Source organism: Alternaria novae-zelandiae, assembly GCF_023758075.1.
Source record: "Alternaria novae-zelandiae strain BMP 2774 chromosome Unknown scaffold_2, whole genome shotgun sequence".
NCBI lineage: Eukaryota > Fungi > Ascomycota > Dothideomycetes > Pleosporales > Pleosporaceae > Alternaria > Alternaria novae-zelandiae.
The window spans coordinates 2,396,737-2,419,143 of record NW_026056962.1 but is presented as its reverse complement, the minus strand read 5'-3'; the positions used below and the strand labels follow the sequence as shown (position 1 = coordinate 2,419,143).

Genomic DNA, 22,407 nt, shown 5'->3' with positions numbered 1-22,407 from the left:
ACGCATTCGCAGCAGATTCAGGTTCTAAACTTTCTCCTTGCGGTATTACTCGCGATCTCCTTCCATATATATCATATTCGGACCTTTCACGATTCACGTTCATGCGGACGGCTTTCAGCCCTATGCAAGTCATGGCACCGGTGTCTTATCGAAGAAAGCCACTCTTATTTCGCCTGCGCACGCTGGATTCTGCGCCCAAACCCCGGGCCTCAACATTCCAAGCTGACTCTGATTGATCCCTGACAACACGGTGAACGGTTTCCTTGGTATTTTCTCTCCTCTTCACACATGAAAGTCTCTATGGGCTCGGTCTCACATGGCAATCGCTGAAGCCTGCGGTAGGTCGCTAAGGCCTGCGTCTTCTTCAGACTACCGAAGTAGCCGGTAAATATACAGTGGACACCCGTTTCAACCCCAAGTCACGAACATGGCACGCCTAGCAACATGTACAATGTAACGCGCTGAGTGCAAACTCGCCATCTACACATCGGTCGAATTACGTCAATTCAGGGCAGGGGATAAATCGATATAAAAGCGGTAAGAGTGCACAGAACATCGAAAGAGCTGAGATCAATATCTGGGCTGCTATCATGTTGGGGCCAGTTGAGGCAGGATCAATTGAGTTGGCGGGTTGTCTGAGGCGGCGACGGCCCAAGCTTCACTTTGAAGATTTATCCGTACCCTGCCAAACACCTGGCGCGTAAACTGCTGCTGAGATGAATGTCGCGTGGTACGGTGCGGGGAAGCAGGGACAATTTGACAGCTATGCAGCACTGCTCACATCGGTTGGTGTTGCATAACCCTTGGTCTAACATTGTCTGCCGGCACTTCCCCGCCACACCGTTTGGTCAGCCTGGGCGACGCGACTCATCACCCGCCCAAATCTGGACAGTCTGAACCTGACTCGGATCCTAATGTGGGACTCCCGCCGATGCATGATTGCGTTAGAGAACGCCGTCTTTCGCGCGATTGGCATTGTGGATATTGCCGTTGATGTTTGATAGTCAGTGGCTGCGGCACCCCTACACATCATCATGAGTATTGCCTCCACGGTTTCTTTTTCCTGTCAGCTATTCTATTCCGTTCGTGTGAACGGATTCATTGTCAAGCTCCAGAACCGTTCTCGATGGCCCCTCATGGCCGACTTTCTATCATCTTGGCTTTTGTGCTTACCTCTATGTCGACCGTGGTTGTAGCCCTCAGGTGCGTCAGCCATTCGCAACCCTGATCGCAACGTTGGTTAACAGTTCAGATTCTACACCCGATATTTCTATGTTGGAAAGCTCACGTCGTCCGACTGGGTCATGCTTCTGGCCCTTGTGAGTGTATGCTCACCCCCTGTGCTGCTATTGCTAACCAGAAACAGATCGCAACTTGGTATGGACGTCTCCGCGGAACCCAGAGAAGCTGAACTGACTCATTCGTTCCTACATCTAGGCCATCAGTGGTGGTACATTGCTTCATGATCCATTTCCTCGATTATAGCCAGGTTGATGTAAGTAGCTACCAGCTGTTGAATGACTGTGGTCTAACATAGCATAGAAAAACAAGCCAGAAACCGGGAGACCCGTAATCACCGGCTCGCTACTGTCGATATGGCTATACCGAGTCAACTTCATCCTCAATCTTTGTCTCATCAAGACGTCGATATTGCTATGTACGTTCTATGCCACACAATCCCAGGGATGAACGCGGAGAGCTTCGAGTACTACACAAGTGGCGGCCATTGCGCGTCGAACGGCTATCCGTTCGCCCATGTGCTTTCATTCTTCCTCGGAAAGCTCATTTTTGAAGGATCTACTCGGCTAACAGGATCGACTTAGTTTACAATTCTATCGCCGCATCGAACAAACGCTTCCAATACGTTGTCCGTGTACTCCTTGCCATCACAGTCTCTGGCGGAGTATCCATGATCATCGCCTCCATTCTCATGTGCATTCCGATCACCGACGCGTTCGCATGGGATGTTTGGTATCGAGCATGGGTCCTACACATCTTCGACGCTCATTGTTACAACCCAAATCCATTCTGGATCTTCAATGCCATCTATAACCTCGTCACGGATGTGATCATCTGGACGTTACCGATATTGTTCTTTTGGAATCTTTCGACAATGCCGCTTAGACGCCGTCTTGAGCTGATAGCTATCTTTTCCGTCGGTATCATGGCCGTAATAGCTTCCGCCCTTCGGCTTTACACTACGATTTTCTGGGTGCACGACTATGTGCAGCAAGGGCTGACTACAGCAGATCTTTTGATGTGGAGTCAAGTGGAACAGCACGTCGGCCTCATCTCAGCCTCCGTACCATTTCTGCGACCACTCTTCCGTAGAGCGATGGTCAAGATAAAGAGCAGAGAGCAGCCCAGCCCAGGTCCCGGAAGGCGCTTGGTCGGAGACGGCACACCAGAGTGGACTCCTGCCATGTTCAGGACGCCGATCATCCCATCGCCTAGTCCAACATTTAGCAGGTGTAGCCGGGAATTTAGGTCACCGCGGGGCGCACTTCCGCCTATTGAGCCTATGAGTACGTCAACATGGGGCTCGACCATTTGGGATGGATCTCAGGTTCGGCAGGTGCTTCCAAGCTGATCTGTCGATCATTGATAGACCCGCAAACCTGTTCAAGAGCGGAAGAGGCGGACCACCGAGTTCTCAAGAGAGAAAAGCGCCACCGCATGTGCGTGGAGCTCTTTGGCCAAGTGAGGGCAACGGTTGTTCATTCACTGTCGGGAATAGCCTTACACCAAGTTCTGAACTAGGCAATTCGCTCTCCCGAGCCACTCCAACACCTCAACGACACCACGATGTGTGCTCTCATGACTTCGGTACCTACAACAATGACTGCAGGCGACGGAGTGGCCGATGCCTGTGCTGCGATGCCATGCGTACTTGCACCTCCGCCTAAACCAGCACTCGATAACCTTCCCATGGAGCTCATCACAAATATCGTGAAGTTCATACCCAGTTCGCCTGTACGCGAGCTACTTGCGTTACGTCGGACCTGTCGCTTCTTTCGCGCAGCCGCCGCCTATTTGCTTTGCCCACGTATGAGGCGCAGGCTCAGACACATTCGAGTGCTGATGACAAAAGACGGCTTGACAGCGCTTCTTGAGATCACGTCGGTAATTCATTGGCGAGACTGCATTCAATGCGTTGAATTTATCGACCCTGGAGTGGACGCCATAAGGGAATACAAAAAAGGAGATCGAGACAAATACCACTGGCTCGGCTATACCGTGATGCCAGCCAAATTTCGGGAAATCCAGAACACGGTACGTCGTACATCTAAGACGGGCGCGGACCTGGGAGAGTGCGCTCTTCCCGTCAGTCGCCTTATTCGAAGTCACTGTGTGCTAACGAAGTTCAGATTACACCTGTGCGGCAGTTGTTCTGGGCTAACTACGCCCCGGTTCTTCTCGAGAAGATCTTCTCCTCATTCAAAACTATGGAAGGACTTGAGGAGATACATTTCGGGTCGAGAAGTAGCGCTCATAAGCCGCTACCGCGTTCAGAACCTTTCATCATGAGTATAGGGTTCGACTACGCCCATACTAATCTTGCTCGTTATCTGTTCCAACGTATCTACAACCGCGAGATTGGCACCTACATTTCCGCTGGACACATGCGATTGCTGCATCGGATATTGTCGGACACTGGCTTCGACAAGGGAATTGTTCACTTGAATATGCGCAACCTCACCGGGACTGAACGATTGTCTCTACCTGGAGTGTGGCCATACCTAGATCACACAAGTTTTCAGAAACTCAACTTCGTAGATGTGGACCACGCGCATCTGGTGGATAACATCAGGGCGCCTTCGACAATGAGACTCGATCCGAAGTATGAGCGTCTCAACTCACGCCCAATATGTTGGAACATCACCGAACTCCGGCTCGTCGGCTGCAAGACAGATTCCAGCTGCGCAGCTGATTACCAGACCTTCTGTCTCCTCGCCAAGTCTCGCTTTCCTCACCTGACCCGGCTCGACCTCATCGGATACGCCGTCACCAGCGAACAGCTCATACCCTTCCTCCGCAGAGTTAATTCTACAACGCGGGAAGTGTTCTTGGCTAGCATCCATCTCACTTCTGGTAGTTGGAAGACGGTTCTTCGAGAAATTCGCGCTTTCAAGCGACTGCGTGAGACCAAATTCAAGACTCTATCGGAGATGAAACAACAGTATTGGAATGGACGCTTTGCGAAACTTGTAGTGATCGCATGATGGTAGGGCCGATGATTGTTGTGGGATTCCTTGTCTGGAGAGAGATGGCTTCGAAAAGGTGTTGGACATGTGTGGACGGCGCTGCGTATAACCAAATAAGTAGCTACACTATATTACCTCATGACCACAACTACATGCCGATGTCAGATGTCGAGTGACAACGTGGACGGGGCTTAGTACATCGCCGTACTCGTGGTGATGTGATTCGTCGGGCCGACCGCGTCATGCTCTCGCGATTAGCACTGCCGATGCCGTCCAGTCATGCCGCAATTCTAGAAGCCTACCTAGGGCGAGCGACTTTATCAGCCTGCGGTGGGCTCACCGTGACACGATCCACAGTCGCCTTGCAGGGCGGCGCTGGTGTGATGTGGAAGCCGGGGACACTCGAGCCGCTGCCGAACAGAAAGCTCAGCAGGCGGTGAGTGACAGGGGCGAAGGGTAATTGGCCTGGCGCGTCTTCTGGGCAGGCACTAGTGCATTTGCGCCCACGCGTTGGCCGCTCGGAACTGAGTGAACCTTGGGTGGCAAAAGTGGTACGAACGTCGATCAGGGCCGCCAATCTCCAATTTAATCCGCCTCCTTTGCTGCTGCATCTGCTCTTCTTCACTGCAGCACCTCCGCCAATCGCTCCTTCACCACTCTGCAACCTGCAGTCGTTCCTTCGCTCTACCTCTGCACACTGCACCCGCTCTTTGTTTCTACTGCTGGACATTGAGAGCAGCCACAATGTACGCCCGATCCCGAAGTACCCCGAAGTCGCATACCCTAGATACTAACAGATGCCAGGAACAACGCAACCTCCCTCCTGACGCCTATGGCGCAGGACACCTACTGGGGCTCCTTTGAGGAGATCTCCAAGTACAATGTGCAGCTCAACTACCTCGAGAAGATGTGGATGGCCTGGTACGCATGGATGGGCAACGATGTCCTAGCGACAGGCATCATGTCCTTTGTCTTCCACGAGCTCTTCTACTTTGGACGCGCGCTTCCTTGGATCATCATCGACTGCATACCCTTCTTCAACCGATACAAGCTCCAACACGTACGTCTCCGCGATTCAACAGCTCTATGCGACGTTAGCTAACTTGCCGCAGCAAAAAATCCCCACCACTTGGGAACAAACACAATGCGCCGCCCTCGTCCTCCTGTCCCACTTCACCGTCGAGCTTCCCCAGATCTGGATGTTCCACCCCATGTGCCAATACTTCGGCCTCCAGACCTCCGTTCCCTTCCCCAGCATCTACAAGATGGCCTACCAGATTGCCATCTTCTTCGTCTTCGAGGACGCATGGCACTACTGGATGCACCGCGCCATGCACGCCAGCTCCTTCCTCTACAAGAACATCCACAAGATCCACCACCAATACTCTGCTCCCTTCGGTCTGGCCGCCGAGTACGCCTCGCCCATTGAAGTCATGATCCTCGGCTTCGGTACTGTCGGAGTCCCAATCGTCTTCTGCGCCATCACCAAGGACCTCCACATCTTGACCATGTACGCTTGGATCTGCCTCCGTGTGTTCCAGGCCATCGACGCGCACAGCGGCTACGAGTTCCCATGGAGTCTGCACCACTTCCTGCCTTTCTGGGCCGGCGCTGAGCACCACGACGTTCACCACGAGAAGTTCATTGGCAACTACGCCAGCAGCTTCAGGTGGTGGGACCTGCTCTTCGACACCGAGGCCGGTGCCGAGGCTTCCAAGAAGCGCCGCGAGCGCAAGATGGCCGCTGCCAAGCTTAAGAAGGCCAACTGAGCGATCTCTGTTGGCACGTTTACTATCTTTGACGAGTGTTTGTCGGTTTTAGCCGCACGCTTGATGGTTGGGAGGTGGTAGAACCTCTTCCGGCTGATAACTACCCACACGCTTCGATGCGGAGCTGGTATGAGACATGGCGTTTTGGGTATAGGAAACTGCAGCCATGCATATTGGTCGCGGTAATAGACAGTATGACAGTATGGACCCTGGATAATGGGTGGCAGAGAGGTGTTGTAAATAGGAGCTGGGTCATTATAGAATATCTACCTAATATTATCATCACGGTCGTTACGTTGAACGTTAACCTATTCTATCACTTTCCGATTTCGTGTCATTTGTTGAGCACATATATTCAGGACGCGAAGATGTGTGCATTGGAACAAACAGTAGGCCAAATGTGTGTTAGGTGAACGGTGAAGAGGCCCCTGGTGATAGCGCGGAACGCCGTCTTGGCGCGGTGAGGACTGGCGCGTCTACATTCCGAGCTCATCAACTTTCTTTAACCTCACCAAACCGCGCAATCACCTCCACCACCCCAAGACGACGGCGCGCGAAAAGACGGCATCATGAGCTCCGGGCGCCCTGTTGTCCACCAGGACTACATTGCAAAAATCCGATATTCGAATGCGCTGCCTCCTCCACCCTGTCCGCCAAAGCTGCTGGACATCCCCAACACTGGTCTTTCGAGCGGTCAATACACATCAGCTGGCTTTGCGTCAAGACTAGCGCGAGAGCAGTCACTGAACATTGAGGCTGATGCGGAGCTGGGAATGCCCATCGACTTGGTGGGTATCCCCAAGGTATTCGATGGAGACGAGTCTGGTAAGAGCGAAACCGTGGCGCAAACCTGCGCAGCGACTGACGCGTCCAATAGCTATTCAGGCGATGCCTCACCCCCCACCGCTCAGCACAGCAGACAGGGCACTGATGCGACCACCGAACCAGCTCGGCAAGACGCAGACCAATGCTTCTGGCGCGACTTTCCTGCGACGAACCGAATATGTCACGTCAAGCACAACCGGCGGCTCCAAGTTCGAGTCCAGTAACTCATCCAACACGATGCGCCTGCGGAGGAAGCGAAAGCAGGTGGAGACCTCATTAGACGATCCTACCAACATCGCGAGACACATCCTGAAGAGCTTCAACATCGCGTACCCAGCAGATGCCTACAACGGCCAAGACGGCGCCGAGAACATCAGGGCAGCGGAATCGACGCCTGAAGAGCGACTAGCCTGGAACAAGCCCAAGAACCCCCGAAACCCCAACCTAACACTCGTGGACTCCTACCCACTCCTCCCCGATTGGGACGCCATGCCCGACACTGGCGGCTACATGGTCTTCAAGTTCACCGCACCCCCGATCAACAACCCGCTCGACCCATCCTACGACCCGCGTCTCGACGTTGCCCTCCTCCGTCCCGCCGGCCAAACAATCCAAGACCAAGAAAAGTACATGGAAGATCGCGAAGCGCACCGCCTGGACCCCACCGTCCCACCCCCGATCCCCCGCTGGCAATTCGAATACTTCCTCCCCTCCGACAAGAACAAGGTCCGCGGCATCAAACGCAATTTCACCACGCACGACCCCACCAACGAAGCAGACATCGACTTCGACATTGCCGAAGACGACGAAGGCCAGCCGCGCAAATGCTTCAAATACGATAACGTGCGTACGTACGAGACGAGCCAGCAAGTCGGTGACCCCAGCGATACCTACGGTGATGTTGTTGCGCTTGCGCTGCATGACCCGGAGAAACACGCGAATGAACCGTTGCGTGATAGTAAGATGCAGCGGGCGGCGTACTTTTACCCTATTACGCAGAGGACGCAACTTAGGCCAAGGAGGCCGGGTCGCATTGATATGACGGAGGAGCAGCCCAAGGTCGATATTATCGAGGCGGCGGGTAAGGAGCCTGAGAGTTTGGAACGGAGGGAGGGGTATAGGAAGAGGGCTGAGGGCGTGGAGTAGGCTGGAGGGTTGGAGGGAAGAGGATGAGGGAGTTTGAGTACTCCTTGTCATTGTTGGAGTTGCAGAGCCAAGGTTGGTGAGCATAAGTTGAGATTGAACCGGTTTGGTATTTATCATCAGCGTCGGCGTTAATGAGGTACAGAGATGTAACAACAGATATCGTGGATCGTTCGGCATTCAATCGGCATATACCTGAGGTCTTTTCTTCTCTTTTCTTTCTCGCAAACGTTTCGTTGGGTGTTCCTTCCTCATTTCTAAGTTCTCGTCCATCTCCGGCCTCAACGCCCACTCTTTCGTCATCCCGACCGCTTCCCCACCCAGGGATAGAGGTTTAACAACAGATATCGCGGGCCATGCTATATAAAAGGAGGTTCCTCCACGTCTCTTTCTTTCTTCTCCAAAAACTTGAAAGGGTTTCTCTCTCATCTGTCACATGCCATCGACGACATGACCCCTCCTCACATTACTTTATCAGGGCGACAATCACTCCGATCAAAGCCAGCACGACGCCAATGACGGTAGCATTCTCTTTCATGTAGTTGAACCACCTTCTAGCCCAAGGTCTCTCAACATATTCGGATCGAGGTGGTATCGTCTGGGTCTTGTAGGGATTGGGGTCGAATGCGAGAGGGAGGGTGTTGGCGCGTCGGTGTTTAATGCGTTCAACGTGTGTGGGTAATAAGGAGTCCTTGTTGACTCGGTGGAATACGTTGGCGTTGGCGGTTGAAGGCATATGGTGACCGGGAAGGCGCGTTCGCGACTATGATGGTTAGAAACTTGATATAGCGAATGCGATGTTGAAGATTGAACCGTACATAGTGTATAAAATGGAAAGCAGTGATGTCCTTGCTGCTTGCTCAGCGAGTTGTAAGGTACTCGGAAGTATGATGTTGGTTCTCTCTCTCTCTCTTCGTCCTCAGTATTCGAGGGAGCGATCGCGAAACTCTTAGGTTACACAAGAGCTAACATCGAGAGCGGATTAGCGCATCTGCGGTACCTAGATACCTACAGGAGCATCCAATCACAACGGTCGAGGTCTATTACCTGTTCGAGACTGCTTTTTTGATGTGGAACACCCCAATAACGCCTTTACTACAAAATCGTAAGTGGGCTTTATCTCATCAAAGGTATCAATTATCCCAAGGTATCAACCATCCCAAGGTCGACATGATCTCACACGATGCCTGTGAAGTCTCCAACGACAAGCGCGTGATTCCGCAGCCGAGATTACAGCCCTGGAGGCATCGCCACACATGCGCACCCACGGGTGCCAGTCTCATCAGATGACGTATTTTCTGCCTGGGTATTTATGCATCTGAACAGTGTATCTACAAAAGCTATTAGACGGCTCGTGAGGACAAGTAATAGTATGTATGAGAGTACCTAGGTACTCAAGCTCCTTTTCTCTCGAAAAACTGTCATTTGGTATCTTTCTTCGTCTCTCTAGTCTATCCACACAGCAATCCTATCTATCACGTTCCCAAGAAGCTTCATCGCATTCGAATCACTTAACAACAACCGTAATGATAGCGATAATAACTCCGATAAAAGTAAGAGCGACCCCAATAACCGTAGCATACTCTTTGATATAGACGAGCCAAGTCTTCTTCTCGTTTTGTGCGATCACAACCGTATCGGTATTGGAGGCTATTGGCTGGTTGTGGAGATAATAGGAGTTGAAGGTAGGAGGTAGAGTGTAGGCGCGTCGTGGTTGTAGTGGGATATGGCTCGGTAGTAAGGAGCCCATGTTAGCCTGCTCGCCTACAGGAGTGATGGGATGGGCCATCGCGATGCGCTGCGGTCCCGGTTGGCTAACACATGGATCAGCAGTATACATAAGACCGAGTACTAAGGTGTTCAAGTACAATTAACACTGAAGTCTTCGACGGAGGGTTTGGCTCTTCTTCTGTCAATATCTTTGGCACGGCACTCCAAAGCTGATATACTACTACCACGTCCACGCCTTCAGGACTGTTCGGTCCAAGGATCAGAATATCAGTTGAGGCGCATTCCGCTCAAGCCAATCAGACATGCCCGCAGACCGGTGAGACGTAGTAGAAGCCAATCAGATCGCCGTGGCTCAAGGTAAAGCCGCGCTGTCTGCTCCTCTTCCATCTCTCCCCTGCTCCTCTTCCATCTCTCCCCTGCTCCTCTTCCATTGTTCCCCTGCTCCTCTTCCATCTCTCCCCTGCTCCTCTTCCATAGCCCCATGAAGCTACCGTGCCTGCCGCGTAGGCGGCTCGAGCTTTCTGTTCACGCTACTCCACATGCACACACTCTAATTGGACGGACAGCAAGGCTGAGAATGCGTAGCCAATAAGATCAAGAGTCGTTTGCGCAAGCTCAACTTGGCGGACGAGACGTGAGCTCGCCTTTTTCAGATCGGGCAGCCCTGAAGCCACAAATCAGTAGAGCGTGGCAATGATGATTTCACGTCCCGAACTATATCAAGCCATCGCATGGCTCATGGAAAGTGATCATGGAGGATGTGGAAGCACTCAACATACTTCCTTGTTGCGAAGTATTCCAAGATCTTCCTCTCTCCATTGTATCGCACTCCATAGCCTAGCATGCCATGTTCTACATGAACCCTTTGTGAACGATAAAACACCTGTCCGACCATTTCACTTGACTACAACAGTAACAACAGAGGTAACGATAGTCCCAACTATTGCAACCATAACCCCAATGACCCCAATAATAAGTGCGATGAGTTTGGCGTTCTTCATAATGCAATGATGCTATGTTTTTACACGTGCCCTACCATTGGTGCTTGGAGGGCTTCTTCGATCGTTGGATGGACGATGGTTGAGTGGAGGGAGGGTATAGGCGCGGCGTGATCGGATATATGTGGGCAACAAGGTGTCCATATTGATCTCATCGGCTGCGATGGTGTCTGAAGAGTGCAATGGTGATGCGTTACTTGAGTTGACTATCATACTTTAGTGTGCTGTATCGGCCAATCATAGACCAGATCATGCTGAGCCACATACTGTAGTAGGAGGGAATTGTTCAACGCAACACGCGGACTAGAAAAGTCTTGCGGTAGAATGTACAGTGCGGTAGAAAAGAGTGCTATCGGTTGTTCTCTGTCTAAGAGTCCTGAGTTTTGTTTCCGGCGAACAGAGTTCATATACCTGGCCGACGAGGACTTTGGGAATGCGCGCTGCAGAGGCTATGAGGCTGCATGATCATCATGCAACGTAGCGCGAATAAGATGCATCGTGAGCTGGTGAGACGAGACTACTAGGGCTGATACCGCAGAGTAAGCCGGGACCCGGGCGCAACTGCAAGTGGCATTGGTCAGGGCAAGTGTGAACGGGCCAGGTTGAGGGTGAATTTAGACGCGACTGGACGCGTAGATGTTCTCAGGGCCATCGACGCCATTTCATGTGTTCCACTAGGCCAGAGAAAGGTTTGAAGGTCAAGTGAGGTGTTGTCGGACGCGTGAAAGTGCAGATGCAATGCCGTATTGCCTTCAGACTGGGTTGTAAGTCAATACGGCTAAGCTCTGGACCTGGACCACTTAGGTCAACTGGGGAATCAATGGTCGGTACTTGCATGGACCGCTACACTTGGTTCAGAGGATCTCTGCACACTCGTTGTTGACATGGGTGACGAGCACTGCTTTTGTAAAATGGCTTGAAAGGTAGATGGTCGGATCCCGCGATCATTTTACATGGGGTTTCATATCGGTAGTGGTAGGAGACACAAGGTCGTGGCTGGTCGCGCACTAGGTATTGACGTCATGCAGGCTTGTTGGGCCCCGAAAACCGCGCGATTCCGCAGCGCCTGTCGTCTCTTCCTCTCTACACACCTAGGCGTGTCGACTCTCGAGGAAACCAGCCACTTCATACATCTTCTTATCTAAACCTCACGCACACATATAAGCTGTCGCGTCAGTCGCGAGAGTAAGTATTGGTTTTTTTGGAAGTACTCAAAGTTCTGTCTTCCTCGCAAAAGTTTCACTGGGTATCCTGACAACAATTCAATTCGTCACACTTCACGAGCATTCTTCATGGGTACCTAAGTAGCTCTGAGAACTCCGGAGTTTGAGCGATGCGACACCGCTTACGAACTCGAACCGTCTCTTTACATGACTTATTTCACCGCAACAGCAAGAACAACTCCGACTACAATTCCAACAACTGTAACAGCGATTGCGATAACAGGGATAACAATTCCAATAACAGGGGCGTACTTCTCAACGTGTAAAAACCATGTTCCTTCCGTAAATTTGATTACAACAGCAGCTCTGGCTCTCGATGCCGTTGTTCGATTGTCGTGGTTGAAATCGGGGTCGAAGGCAGGAGGTAGAGTGAAGGCGCGTGGTGGTAAGATGTGCGTCGGTAGCGTCGAGTCGGTATTGATCGATCGAACTGGTGTGAATGCGTCGTGGGCCAGCTGAGATACTTGGGTTTCGTCATCAAGTTGCTCAGCCGTCGTGCTGGTGGAAGTAGACATGGCGATGCGATATGGGACTGGATCTAATCGTGATCAGTTAGCGCCGTGCTAAAGCCATAGGCTACCTGAGACCCACGCACGGGTGGTAGAGGTGAATTGTGTCAATAGAGTTCGCGGAACACGAGAATCTGAGGGATCTTGAATAGTGCAGCGTTTCTTAGGAGCCTGGGTTCTTCTCTTTTCGACAGTCTCTATCGCCTACTGAGCATCTTGATATATCCTACTCGTCTGCCCCAACCACTCCAGGGCTGCCGGGCCGTCGATTGTTCCGAGGCCAGCTCGCCGCAGCAGCGTCCCCTGTGCCAATAAGACACTGTCATGCACTACTAGTGCTCACCCGACTTCCTGCATGCGTATCCCAAGGCTGTTACTCCGCACAACCGTCAATGTTTACCAAGCTACCCTTTATCGGGTTAGACAGCCTTGAGGTTACTTTAGAATGAGAGCCGCGCTGCTAAGCTTCCGTCCGGAAATACATCAAACGACTATTACGTAGCTTATCTGAACCAGCCATAGGTTATATAGACGCACTCGAAGCCCTTTCTTCTTGTGAGGCTTCATTTGATGTCTCCTTTTGATATCTTGAAGCGCAACCACCACTTCAACGCATTAAGAAACCATGGGGTCCGCCTTTGACTCAAACTGAGGCCGGGTCCTGGTTCAGTCTGTTCGTTGAGATAGTAATTTGGTTCCACGAATTCACTTAACCACAATAGCAACAATAGAGACAACAAGTCCACTGATAGTAGCGAAGCCAACAAGATAGATAAACCACCGTTCCACACCCGAGTCGGGTAGCACAGCAAGTCTGATCGATCGCTGAAGCCTCGGTGAGTACGCTTGGTCGGTGTAAGGAAGAGACTCGATAGATGGAAAGGTGTAGGCGCGCCGCGGCTGGAGGTACGTTGGTAGCAAGGTCTCTATGTCAATCTCCTCAGCTGCGGTAGTGGCAGAGGAGGAAGACATGGCGATGCAATGTGGTACTCTGGTTACCTATGATGCTTTTTAGCGTGACTGTGCTGCCAACCTGATTGAGGAACGTACGACGATATCCTACGCCGAATTCATAGTCAAGAGTATACCTTTTGGTAGATTCGTGGTGAACGTCTCGGGAACTACTCTGCTATCCTTATTCTCTTGTATTCACAAATTGGACCTTCATTTTGCGAATTCACTGCATGCGACTGCGCGTCTCTTAAGCTCTCCTGTTCCTCGGCATATTGTTAGGCCTGCTCTACTCAATCTGACTAAATGCTACCTAGTTAGCTTCATATGGCATAGGTCATCACATGTGTTTAACTGGTAGCCAGTCAGACAGCAGTGAATTTTTGAAGGCGTTGTTACACAACATCTTTGCCGCAAGTCGATCCGCAGAATGTTCGGTGGTCTTATGAGGACAGCCGTGGGCAAGGAAGTAGCTCGGCTGATTGCGGCGCTTGACGCGACCTCCCAGGATGTGGCGACCTAGCGTGGGCGCGGGTGTCAATACCTTTACATTCAGCACGCCTGGCCTGGCTTCTCACACACTAACTGACCTTTCTTTGTAACCATCTCCAACAAGTTTGCGTGGTCACGCAGCTATCCTATGTACATCGCCTATGTTCGAAATAGAAGGAAATATGCGGTCACATTTCGTTGCGATTGAAAATGCCTCGAAGTCCTTACGTCATGCCTGCCCTCACGACCGCGCGATTCCGTGCCGGCATCACCATCACCATCGCCAACACACACCACTATATTGTCTAGAGAGAAAAGCAGTCATGTTCACATCTGCGAAAATGATGCGCTGAGAACTCCGAGCAGAATGTCCGTGCCAAACGGACCGCCCAACGCGCTGACTCAAGCGACATGATGATACCGCAATGATTGACGGATTTAATTGCCGAACCCTCGCATCTCTATCGCCGATTCAATTCCCATACTAATTCATTTCGTTTTCGCATAACCCCTCTCTTTTCAACGTCTTTTTCCTTGTCGCTACAACACCGTTATTCGTTGAGTACTTGCGCCATGGCCACGCGCGGCACCACGGACTCACCACCACAAGAAACATCGCGACCTGACACCTCAGTAACACTGCAGGATAGCCATGAGGTGCCGTCTTGGTACGCGCATAACTCATACATCCTTACTGGCTACCGGCCCGTCACAAAATCTATCCCCCTCTGCCTCCGCAGCCTACTCCAACTGCATAACGAAACAGTAAACATCTACACGCACCTCATTCCCGGCATTTTCGTTCTGCTGGCCAGCTACTCCTTTGATCGCTACTTCACAACGCGATTTCCTCAAGCGACCTGGAGCGATCAACTCGTCTTCCGCATCTTCCTTACCGCCTCCGTGGTCTGCTTTGGGACTTCGGCAGCGTATCATACGCTGATATGCCATTCGGAGGGGTATGCGAGTTTGTGGGTTAAAGCGGATTATGTCGCGATCATTGGGCAGATTGTAGGATCATTTATACCTGGCATCTATTTTGGGTTCTACTGCGAACCCGGGTTGCAGAAATTGTATTGGTCTATGGTATGTTTATTGAGAGAACGGTGATGATGGGATGTCATATGACTAGATTAACCCTTCTAGATCATCACGCTTGGAACGCTGACAGCGACTACGGTTATCAACCCCAGTCTTCACGGCCCAAGATGGAAGACCTTACGCTTATCAACATTCATCGCAACGGGCTTCTCAGCATTTGCGCCGATCTTGCATGGCGTGTCAATCTTCGGTCATGATCAGCTTGACAGACAGACTGGCTTGCGCTATTACTACCTCGAGGGTATTCTGATACTAATTGGAGTTGGGTTCTATGCGGTAAGGCTAGCATGTTCATCGATACGTCCTTTTTCTCAAGACCGAACCTTCGTTGACTGGTGTAACAGACTCACTTCCCAGAATCTTGGAAACCGAAGAGATACGATATTTGGGGCGCATCACATCAGCTGTTCCATGTGTTCATTGTTCTGAGCGCTGTGGCCCACTGGTACGGCATCATGAGCGCTATGGAGTGGAACTACGTAAACCAGCGCTGTCAGTGGTCTTGAAAACACTAAGATCTACCTTTACCATCGAGACGCATGCCACTCTTCCGCAGCCACTATACACACCCAACGATCTCAGTCCCCACTGCCAGCAAAAGGAGCAAAAATGTATGGACACAGCAAGACTCGAACTTGCATGTCCCGCATCACAGCCACCCAGCGGAGCTGAGTCAATAAGCTTAAAGCTGGAAAAGCTTGGAGCATGTAGCTATGCTCGCCGGGCGCCCGGCAACAAACTAGAGGGTAGCTAGAGGTTGCTGGGCGGCGTGTAGCTACTGTGTGCGGGCGCCTTACCATTAGGCCATGTGTCCTGTGTGGGTTTTGATAGGAGGCTGGGGAAATGTTGGGTATGTGTAGAAAGAAAGTAGACGGGTGAGAGAGATTTAGTGGCATTGCAGAGTAGTAGTAATAACACAGCTCTTTTTCCTCATTACTATATTCATCTGTACATAGTCTAGCTTCGTTCTCAAGACAAATACAGTCCTCTCTTAGCAGCCACCACTTACTCCTCGCCAACAAAAACATCAAAAAGATAAGGGACTTGAACACAGTAAGACTCGAACTTACATATCCCGCACACGAACCGCCCAGTATGACCAGTGAGCCAGTTTGCACCGTCTCACCTTAACTCCCGGGATGTGCCTCACGAACGGCCTAGCAAGATCAGTACCAACGGTAGCGACCCGTGTTGCTAAGTTCGCCAAACTTCTGCACGCCCAACGACCGGACTCTGATACTCAGTAAAGAGCATTCTTAGCGACTGGAAGGGCTCGACGTTGCCGTCAATGGCCCTTTAGCACCAGGACAACAAAGTCGGTGCTTGATTAGAGCTAGAACCAGCGCGGTGGAGCGCCAGGGCTACGTTGGACGTGCGTTCGCTAGGTCATTGTGTGCAGGCGCTTTACCAATCAGCCATGTGCCCTGGGTGGGTTTTTGTGAGAGAGTGAGGGAATATCGCATATTTATAAACAAGACGTGGCTTAGGTGAGAGGGATGGAGAAGCGCACTGGGACTGATAGTGGAGATAGTAACAACCTTGTAATGAGTAAAGATAATCCTACCATACATCCCCGACTTCGACTCTAAAGCCACCCGAACCCAAGTAGAACCTACGCATCCTCGCCAAAGCCCATCTCCAATCTACCGGATCATCCTCCCCCGAACCCACGCGCCAAACCCCCCCTCATCAACACTCTTACTAAACGCAATCCAAAAAGCCTGTTTCTCACTGACCGGACTCGCACACCTCTCCACCATCGCTTTGACATTAACCTCCTGCAATCCTTTAATCGCCATAACCTGCTCCACCCACTCCAGATCCACGCCGCCGAAATCGCCATTACCGCCGAGCCACTCGTTCTTCATGCGTAGCATGGTGTCGAAATCAGAAGGTGTGATGGGCGTGATGGCGTCCCAGCCGTGGTCTGGTTTGCCGGATATAACGTTGAGGTTTAGGGTGCGTAGGGAGATGGGGGGTACTGCCTCGGAACTATCATCGTCGGAGGGAGAAGAGGGTGTAGCGAGGTATTCGCATAGACTTGCCCATTCTGCGCGGTCGAATTCCTTGCTGTATGGCAAGGCCTTTTTCGTTACACTGATGTGCCGTATGGACGCTCGGCTTCTGGGTGTCAGGTCGGAGAGGAAGGGGACGGCGGCTTCGATGCTGGTGTGGAAGGCGAAGGTGTAGGTTGAGTAGAGGATCTTGCTGGCTTCGGCATGGATTTGCTGGTTCAAGAAGAGGAGCGAGGGGACGGTGTAGCGGAGGTGCGATGTGTAGGGCGAGAGGAGGACGCGGTAGGTTGTTGGTGTTGTGGTTGTTAGGAAGGGGCCTGTGGGTTTGTTAGTATGTAGTCAAAGATGCTGTTTTGAGGAGCAGTATCCTAGGCTATCCTTCTAGGTTTACTTCAAGAACGTGTAAACGTACCGGTTCTAATGTGGTATGTACTCCTTCGTCTCCACGTCTTTGGGCCTTGCGACCCTAGCCATGGATCCATAGTCCGTACGCTCAACGTACAAGCATCATTGTTCGTATCGTCTGAAAGGTATGTGTGGAAGTCGGGGATCAAGTTTGCGACTGACGTTCCGTTTCCGGTCGTGGGGATCGTCGATGGTAGAAGCAAGTACTCGTATATCATGAGACGGATCTCGAAAGGAAGGCGAAGCAATGGCGAGGCTGGGAGAGCGTCGGCTTGGTAGGACGATGACTCCATGGTAGAAGTTTGCCAAATTTCTGAAGTTGCGCGATATGGATAGAAGGTTGAAAATATGCAAAACGTGTCGGGTCGCTTCCGGATACTGTGTGTTCTTCCGTTCTTGAAATATAATCGTAGGCGTCCGTCAGCTCCTGCACTTGATCGGTGTATCGTTGCAGCCAACAACACGTCTTCCCAATCTTACAGCCAGTTAAACCCGACAAGACACTCCACAATCGACAAAGACTCGACTCAAAAAGAAAAGACACAGTCAATCAGCGCACAACGTAGACGCAACGTGGTTTTGCTTGTGTGCCCGACAGACCATCAAGGTGTTGCGAACTGGACGCTTGAAAACAAACGCGTGCACTCGCCAAAAGATAAATTCCGGCCAGCACCATGATGACCTTGACGCATTCGCCGAGGCAGCTTTGCCGCAAAGGGTAAGATGCCAGATTGCTATCCTTGCAACGGCTTAGTCGTGGATCATGGCGCCGGTAGCGCGCCCGGGCGTAGATAGATGGATGACCGTTCCGAGACCGTTATCGTTGATATTGGCGGCGGTGAGCAATATCGGCAGCGTTGATTTGACATTTGACACATGTGCCGGTGCCTGTATCGCTGTATATGATTATTGATCGCGCTCTTCGTCAATTTCTAATCTCAGTCAGGTACCGAGGTAGTCTTTGTCTGGAAACTTCCAAAGCAAGGGCGTTGATGCAAGCAGCGATGTCTATACACGAAGACAACGCATCGCGACATCCCGCCAAATCTCTCGTCATATCGAATGAGAAAAAGCCTGCTATCGCGCAAGACCCTGATAACGTGAACGCACGCCGTTCCAAGGCCGGCCGACCCGCGATCACTTGCATAAACTGCTTTCTATCGGCCCTTTCGGAAACGACTCGGAATACATGCCCTGGCCTGAGCGCAGTGTGTCATAGCGCGCGCGATGGTCAGGAGAAGAGAATTTCCTTGCTAAGGGCCCTGCAAGGTCTCCAAGTTTGCGTCAACGTTGCATGCGCGAGCAAACATCGGGAGATGTTGGAAGAAAAAAAGTGGAGGGAGGATCGCCGGTTTCTAGGCGGCCAGGAAACGGTACGTACCTGCATCTGCTAGGCCCGACCCTGTGCCAAGCATCCGACCTACTGTTAAGCTACGACAAGCACGACATGAGTTCACCATCAAAGCCAAGAGGAAGCGCAATCTTGCGTCATGTTCAACGATATGCATTGCTCAGCTGTAGCAGCCCAACTGTGAACGCCATCGAGCTACCTGGATTTGCTCTTTGCCCCCCAAGTTCCCTAACCCATACCCTAATACAGTAGTTTCCCTTTCTCAAAGTACCGGAGACAAGGGAAACAAGCCAACTACAAGCAAAATCCAGAACAAAACAAGAATCTTTTTGAGTTTATCCCTCCCTTGCGGATTTACAAAACGCCTCGCGACTGAGCACGTAAGTTGACCCAATTGGATTGTGACATGGAACCTTGGAAAAAGAGAGGATGCAAGAGGAGAGGAACAAGAGGAGAAGAAAGGAGATTGTCATAATACAAAATCTGAGGCCTATCAAAGCGTATCATGGAAACATGCTTTTCGTGCCATCAGCCAACTCAAAGTGGACGTGAGAAAGAAAACAATGACCTCGTGTCGTACCAGCTCATCATGATGATATGACTAGGCCATATTCCTCTTAACAACGCGTCAAGCCTCTCAATCGTCCTGTATTTGCATAAGACGGACACTAGTGCTGGCCGTAGTTTCCGCCCCAGCCTCCGCGGTTGTAGCTGCCGCCGCCATATCCTCCGCCAAAGCCGCCGTAGTTGCCGTAGCCACTCTGCTGCTGGTGGTTGCCGGAGTTCTGGTGACCCAGACCACCGAGACCGCCGTACTGGCTGTTGCCGAGGTGGCTCGGGTAGTTGCCGTAGCCTTGCTGGGAGTGTTGGGGACCGCTCTGTCCGGGAGTACTCTGGTTGGCAGAGCCGGGGCGACCAGGCTGAGCACCAAGAGCCGCTGGGCTGGGTCCACCGCTCTTGTAGTCGTTGGAGGGCTTCAGGGCGTCGTCGTTGAAACCTTGGCTACCCTGCTGTCCGTAGGAGCTCTGGTGGAAGTTTCCTGGTCGGGTAATGGTATCGGGAATGGCGCCAAATGCAGCAGCGCCGGCAGTGGCGCTGGGGTTCTGAGAAGCTCCAGAGGCTGAACGACCGTAGTCGCCGAAGCCTGCGCCCATACCGCTACCGCGATCATGCAAAGAGGAAGCGCCGAAGCCACCTGCATTGGCGGGGGACGACGAGTGCTGGTCGAATGAAGCCTGAGGAGACATGCCGTAGTGAGGCTGGTTGTACATGCCACCCTTTCCAAACGAACCATAGCCGGCTCCTCCCTGACCATAACCACCGAATTGGTTCACGTAGTTAGCGTAGTAGGGGCTGCCATAGTACGGGTGACTGTATGGGTAGCCTGCATTGTGCGCGTTGTGCGCGTGCTGGCCTTGAGCGGCATGTCCTTGTTGGCCAGCCATGGCGGCGGGGTTGGGAGTGTTGTGTCCGCTGTTCTGAGCATCGCCGTAACGGCTCTGGGTCTACAAGTCTGTCAGTATACAATGCGAGAAGATGTAGAGTTCTGTCTTAGCTGCTGTCCTTACTCTGCCCGTGTCATGTGCCATCTCTGCCCAGAGTTTCTCATTCACATGAGATGGTTCAGATTGGTCGGCATGATTATCGGTTTTGAGTTTGACGAGCTGTTTCAGACCTTTAGAGAGACCACTTACCTGTGGGATTTGGCTCTGCGAATAAGCAGAGTCAGCAGGTCCAGAGCCAAAGGCACTGCCAGTGCGCTGCTGAGCAGAACCAGCCTCCTGCTGGCTTTGTGCGATGGGCTGACCGTAGCTTCCATAGTAGTTCTGGTATTGCGCGCGTTGTTCGGCAGTGAGGTAGTTGGAGGGGTAACCGTCTGGGGCAGACGAGAAGGCACCAGGCTGGGATGGGGCCTGGCTTTGCTGGCCGGGGTAGTCGTAGTTTTGCGACTGCGAGTGGTTCGACTGCGGGATCTGCTGGCCGAATGGATCGTATGGCTTCTGCGGTGGAGCGGAGGCCTCTGATTGACCATACCTAGCAAACTGGTTGTATGGCTGGTTCGACTGAGATCCTTGGTTCTGCATAGCCTGGGATGCAAGCGGGTTCGAGGGAGACTGCTGTAGGCCGGGCTGATGTTGGGGCACAGGAGGCAGTCCAGGGGCCTGCTTTGGTGTAGGAGCGGCCTCTTGTTGGGGGGCATCTTGAGATGCTTGGCGGGGAGCGGGAGGTAGAGAAGCCCTGGGCTGCGCGACGGGAGAGTGCTGGGGCGGCTGTGTCCTCGTCTCCGCCTCTTCCCTGTCTTCGTCGACATCTGGATCCGAGCCATCGCCCAATCCCATGCTACCGAATTGGACTGCTGCCCTGTCCACGGCGCGGTCTCCGGGCATGACCACGGCCTCCTGCTGCTCCATCAACCTCCTCTGGTAGCTTGCGCTTCGGTTCGGGGTTCCAGAAGTCGCCTTTAGTGCGGTCGTTTGGAATCCTCCAATAGCGGGGCGACCGATGGGTGCCTGTGTAGGACCGTTCAAGGGGGTCGCTACAGCACTTCCAACATCCTTCGAGCTTGCGACAGTGCTGAAAGCTGTCTCCGTCTTGGGTGGAATGGACGTGTCAGGCAGGTGCTCGACATTCTCTTGCGTGAGTTGATCTCCGGAGGGTGTGAGGGTGACGTCAGGGGCGCCATCCACACTCTTGTCCGGCGTCATCTTGGACGTATCTTCGGCGGTGATGGGCGGTGTCTGGACAGCCTCATCTGCAACAGGGGGTATAGGCAGTTCTTCTGCTTGCACAGCGGGCTCTTGGGCAACTTGGTGCGCGGGCGTCTCGTCGGGTACTTGTGAGGGCACTTCGGGGGCAGCAGCCGCGGCGGGCTTCGGAGCTGCCTTGGGGACGGCGGGGACGGGCTTGGGTGCAGCAAACATGCTCGCCCAAGTCTTCTTCGCGGCTGTCATGGTAGCCTCTACGACAGGCTTTATGGCTTCGGGGGTCGCTTCAGGCGCGTGTACGGTCTCGTCGTCCTGTTTGGTCTCCTTGGACTCTTCTGGCACTGTGGGCGTGTCCCATGCAGCGGACTCGGTAGTCGGGACTGATCCAGCAGCCGTACGAGGTCCACCGGCGGCGCCTCCACGACCGCCACGAATTCCACCGCGACCACGATCAGTGCCTCGTCCGCCACGGCCGCCGCGACCGCTATCGACTCCACGACGGGCTCCGTCGGGCCGGCCACGCAGGCTGGACGCGCCATCGAGGGGGACGTTCTCCTTGGCCTTGGAGCGGGACCTGTCCTTTGCTTTCTTTGGGACTTCTGAGAATTGTGAGACGGCGCCTGCAGTGGTTAGTAATGTTATCACGTGCGTGTAGGTCGTAGCTGCAGTCGCTTACCCTCACTGATCTTCTCGATGGTGGTCTGCAGGTCGCCGTCAGATTCTTCGATTGCGAGAACGAGATCGGCGTCGGTCCAGTCGGGGAATAGCTCCTTCAGTGTGGATAGCTGTGACTGGTAGCGCTTCTTAAGCTCGCCCAGTTCGCCCTGGTCTGCCGATGTGTCAATGTTGGAGGACGCGCTGTCGCCGTTGGTCTTTCTGGGGCCCCGGGAGCCGTATGATGCCCTGCCGCCGCGGGCAGAGCTCCTGCCTCGCGCAGGCCGAGTTTGTGCTTCAGACATTGGATGTGTGTGGTGTGTGGGCAAG

General features: G+C 52.7%; 5 protein-coding genes across 5 annotated transcripts; 3 read left to right on the top strand and 2 right to left on the bottom strand.

The window, feature by feature from the left end:
• Positions 1-3,524: 3,524 nt before the first annotated feature.
• On the top strand, positions 3,525-4,223 carry J4E88_001832 (uncharacterized protein; the record flags this gene model as incomplete). Its single annotated transcript, XM_049395500.1, has 1 exon — positions 3,525-4,223. The coding sequence occupies one exon, from the start codon at positions 3,525-3,527 to the stop codon at positions 4,221-4,223; it is 699 nt and encodes a 232-aa protein (XP_049259364.1).
• An 814-nt stretch (positions 4,224-5,037) lies between these two features.
• On the top strand, positions 5,038-5,974 carry J4E88_001831 (uncharacterized protein; the record flags this gene model as incomplete). The annotated part of the gene is made up of 2 exons (XM_049395499.1): positions 5,038-5,265; positions 5,318-5,974. The coding sequence occupies 2 exons, from the start codon at positions 5,038-5,040 to the stop codon at positions 5,972-5,974; spliced, it is 885 nt and encodes a 294-aa protein (XP_049259363.1).
• Positions 5,975-6,543: 569 nt separating this feature from the next.
• J4E88_001830 (uncharacterized protein) lies at positions 6,544-7,945 on the top strand (the record flags this gene model as incomplete). The annotated part of the gene is made up of 2 exons (XM_049395498.1): positions 6,544-6,799; positions 6,852-7,945. 2 exons carry the CDS (start codon positions 6,544-6,546, stop codon positions 7,943-7,945), a joined length of 1,350 nt encoding a protein of 449 aa, XP_049259362.1.
• An 8,645-nt stretch (positions 7,946-16,590) lies between these two features.
• Positions 16,591-17,660, bottom strand: J4E88_001829 (uncharacterized protein; the record flags this gene model as incomplete). Its single annotated transcript, XM_049395497.1, has 2 exons — positions 16,591-17,279; positions 17,375-17,660. The coding sequence occupies 2 exons, from the start codon at positions 17,658-17,660 to the stop codon at positions 16,591-16,593; spliced, it is 975 nt and encodes a 324-aa protein (XP_049259361.1).
• Positions 17,661-19,386: 1,726 nt separating this feature from the next.
• On the bottom strand, positions 19,387-22,382 carry J4E88_001828 (uncharacterized protein; the record flags this gene model as incomplete). Its single annotated transcript, XM_049395496.1, has 3 exons — positions 19,387-20,223; positions 20,413-22,043; positions 22,100-22,382. The coding sequence occupies 3 exons, from the start codon at positions 22,380-22,382 to the stop codon at positions 19,387-19,389; spliced, it is 2,751 nt and encodes a 916-aa protein (XP_049259360.1).
• Positions 22,383-22,407: the final 25 nt, after the last annotated feature.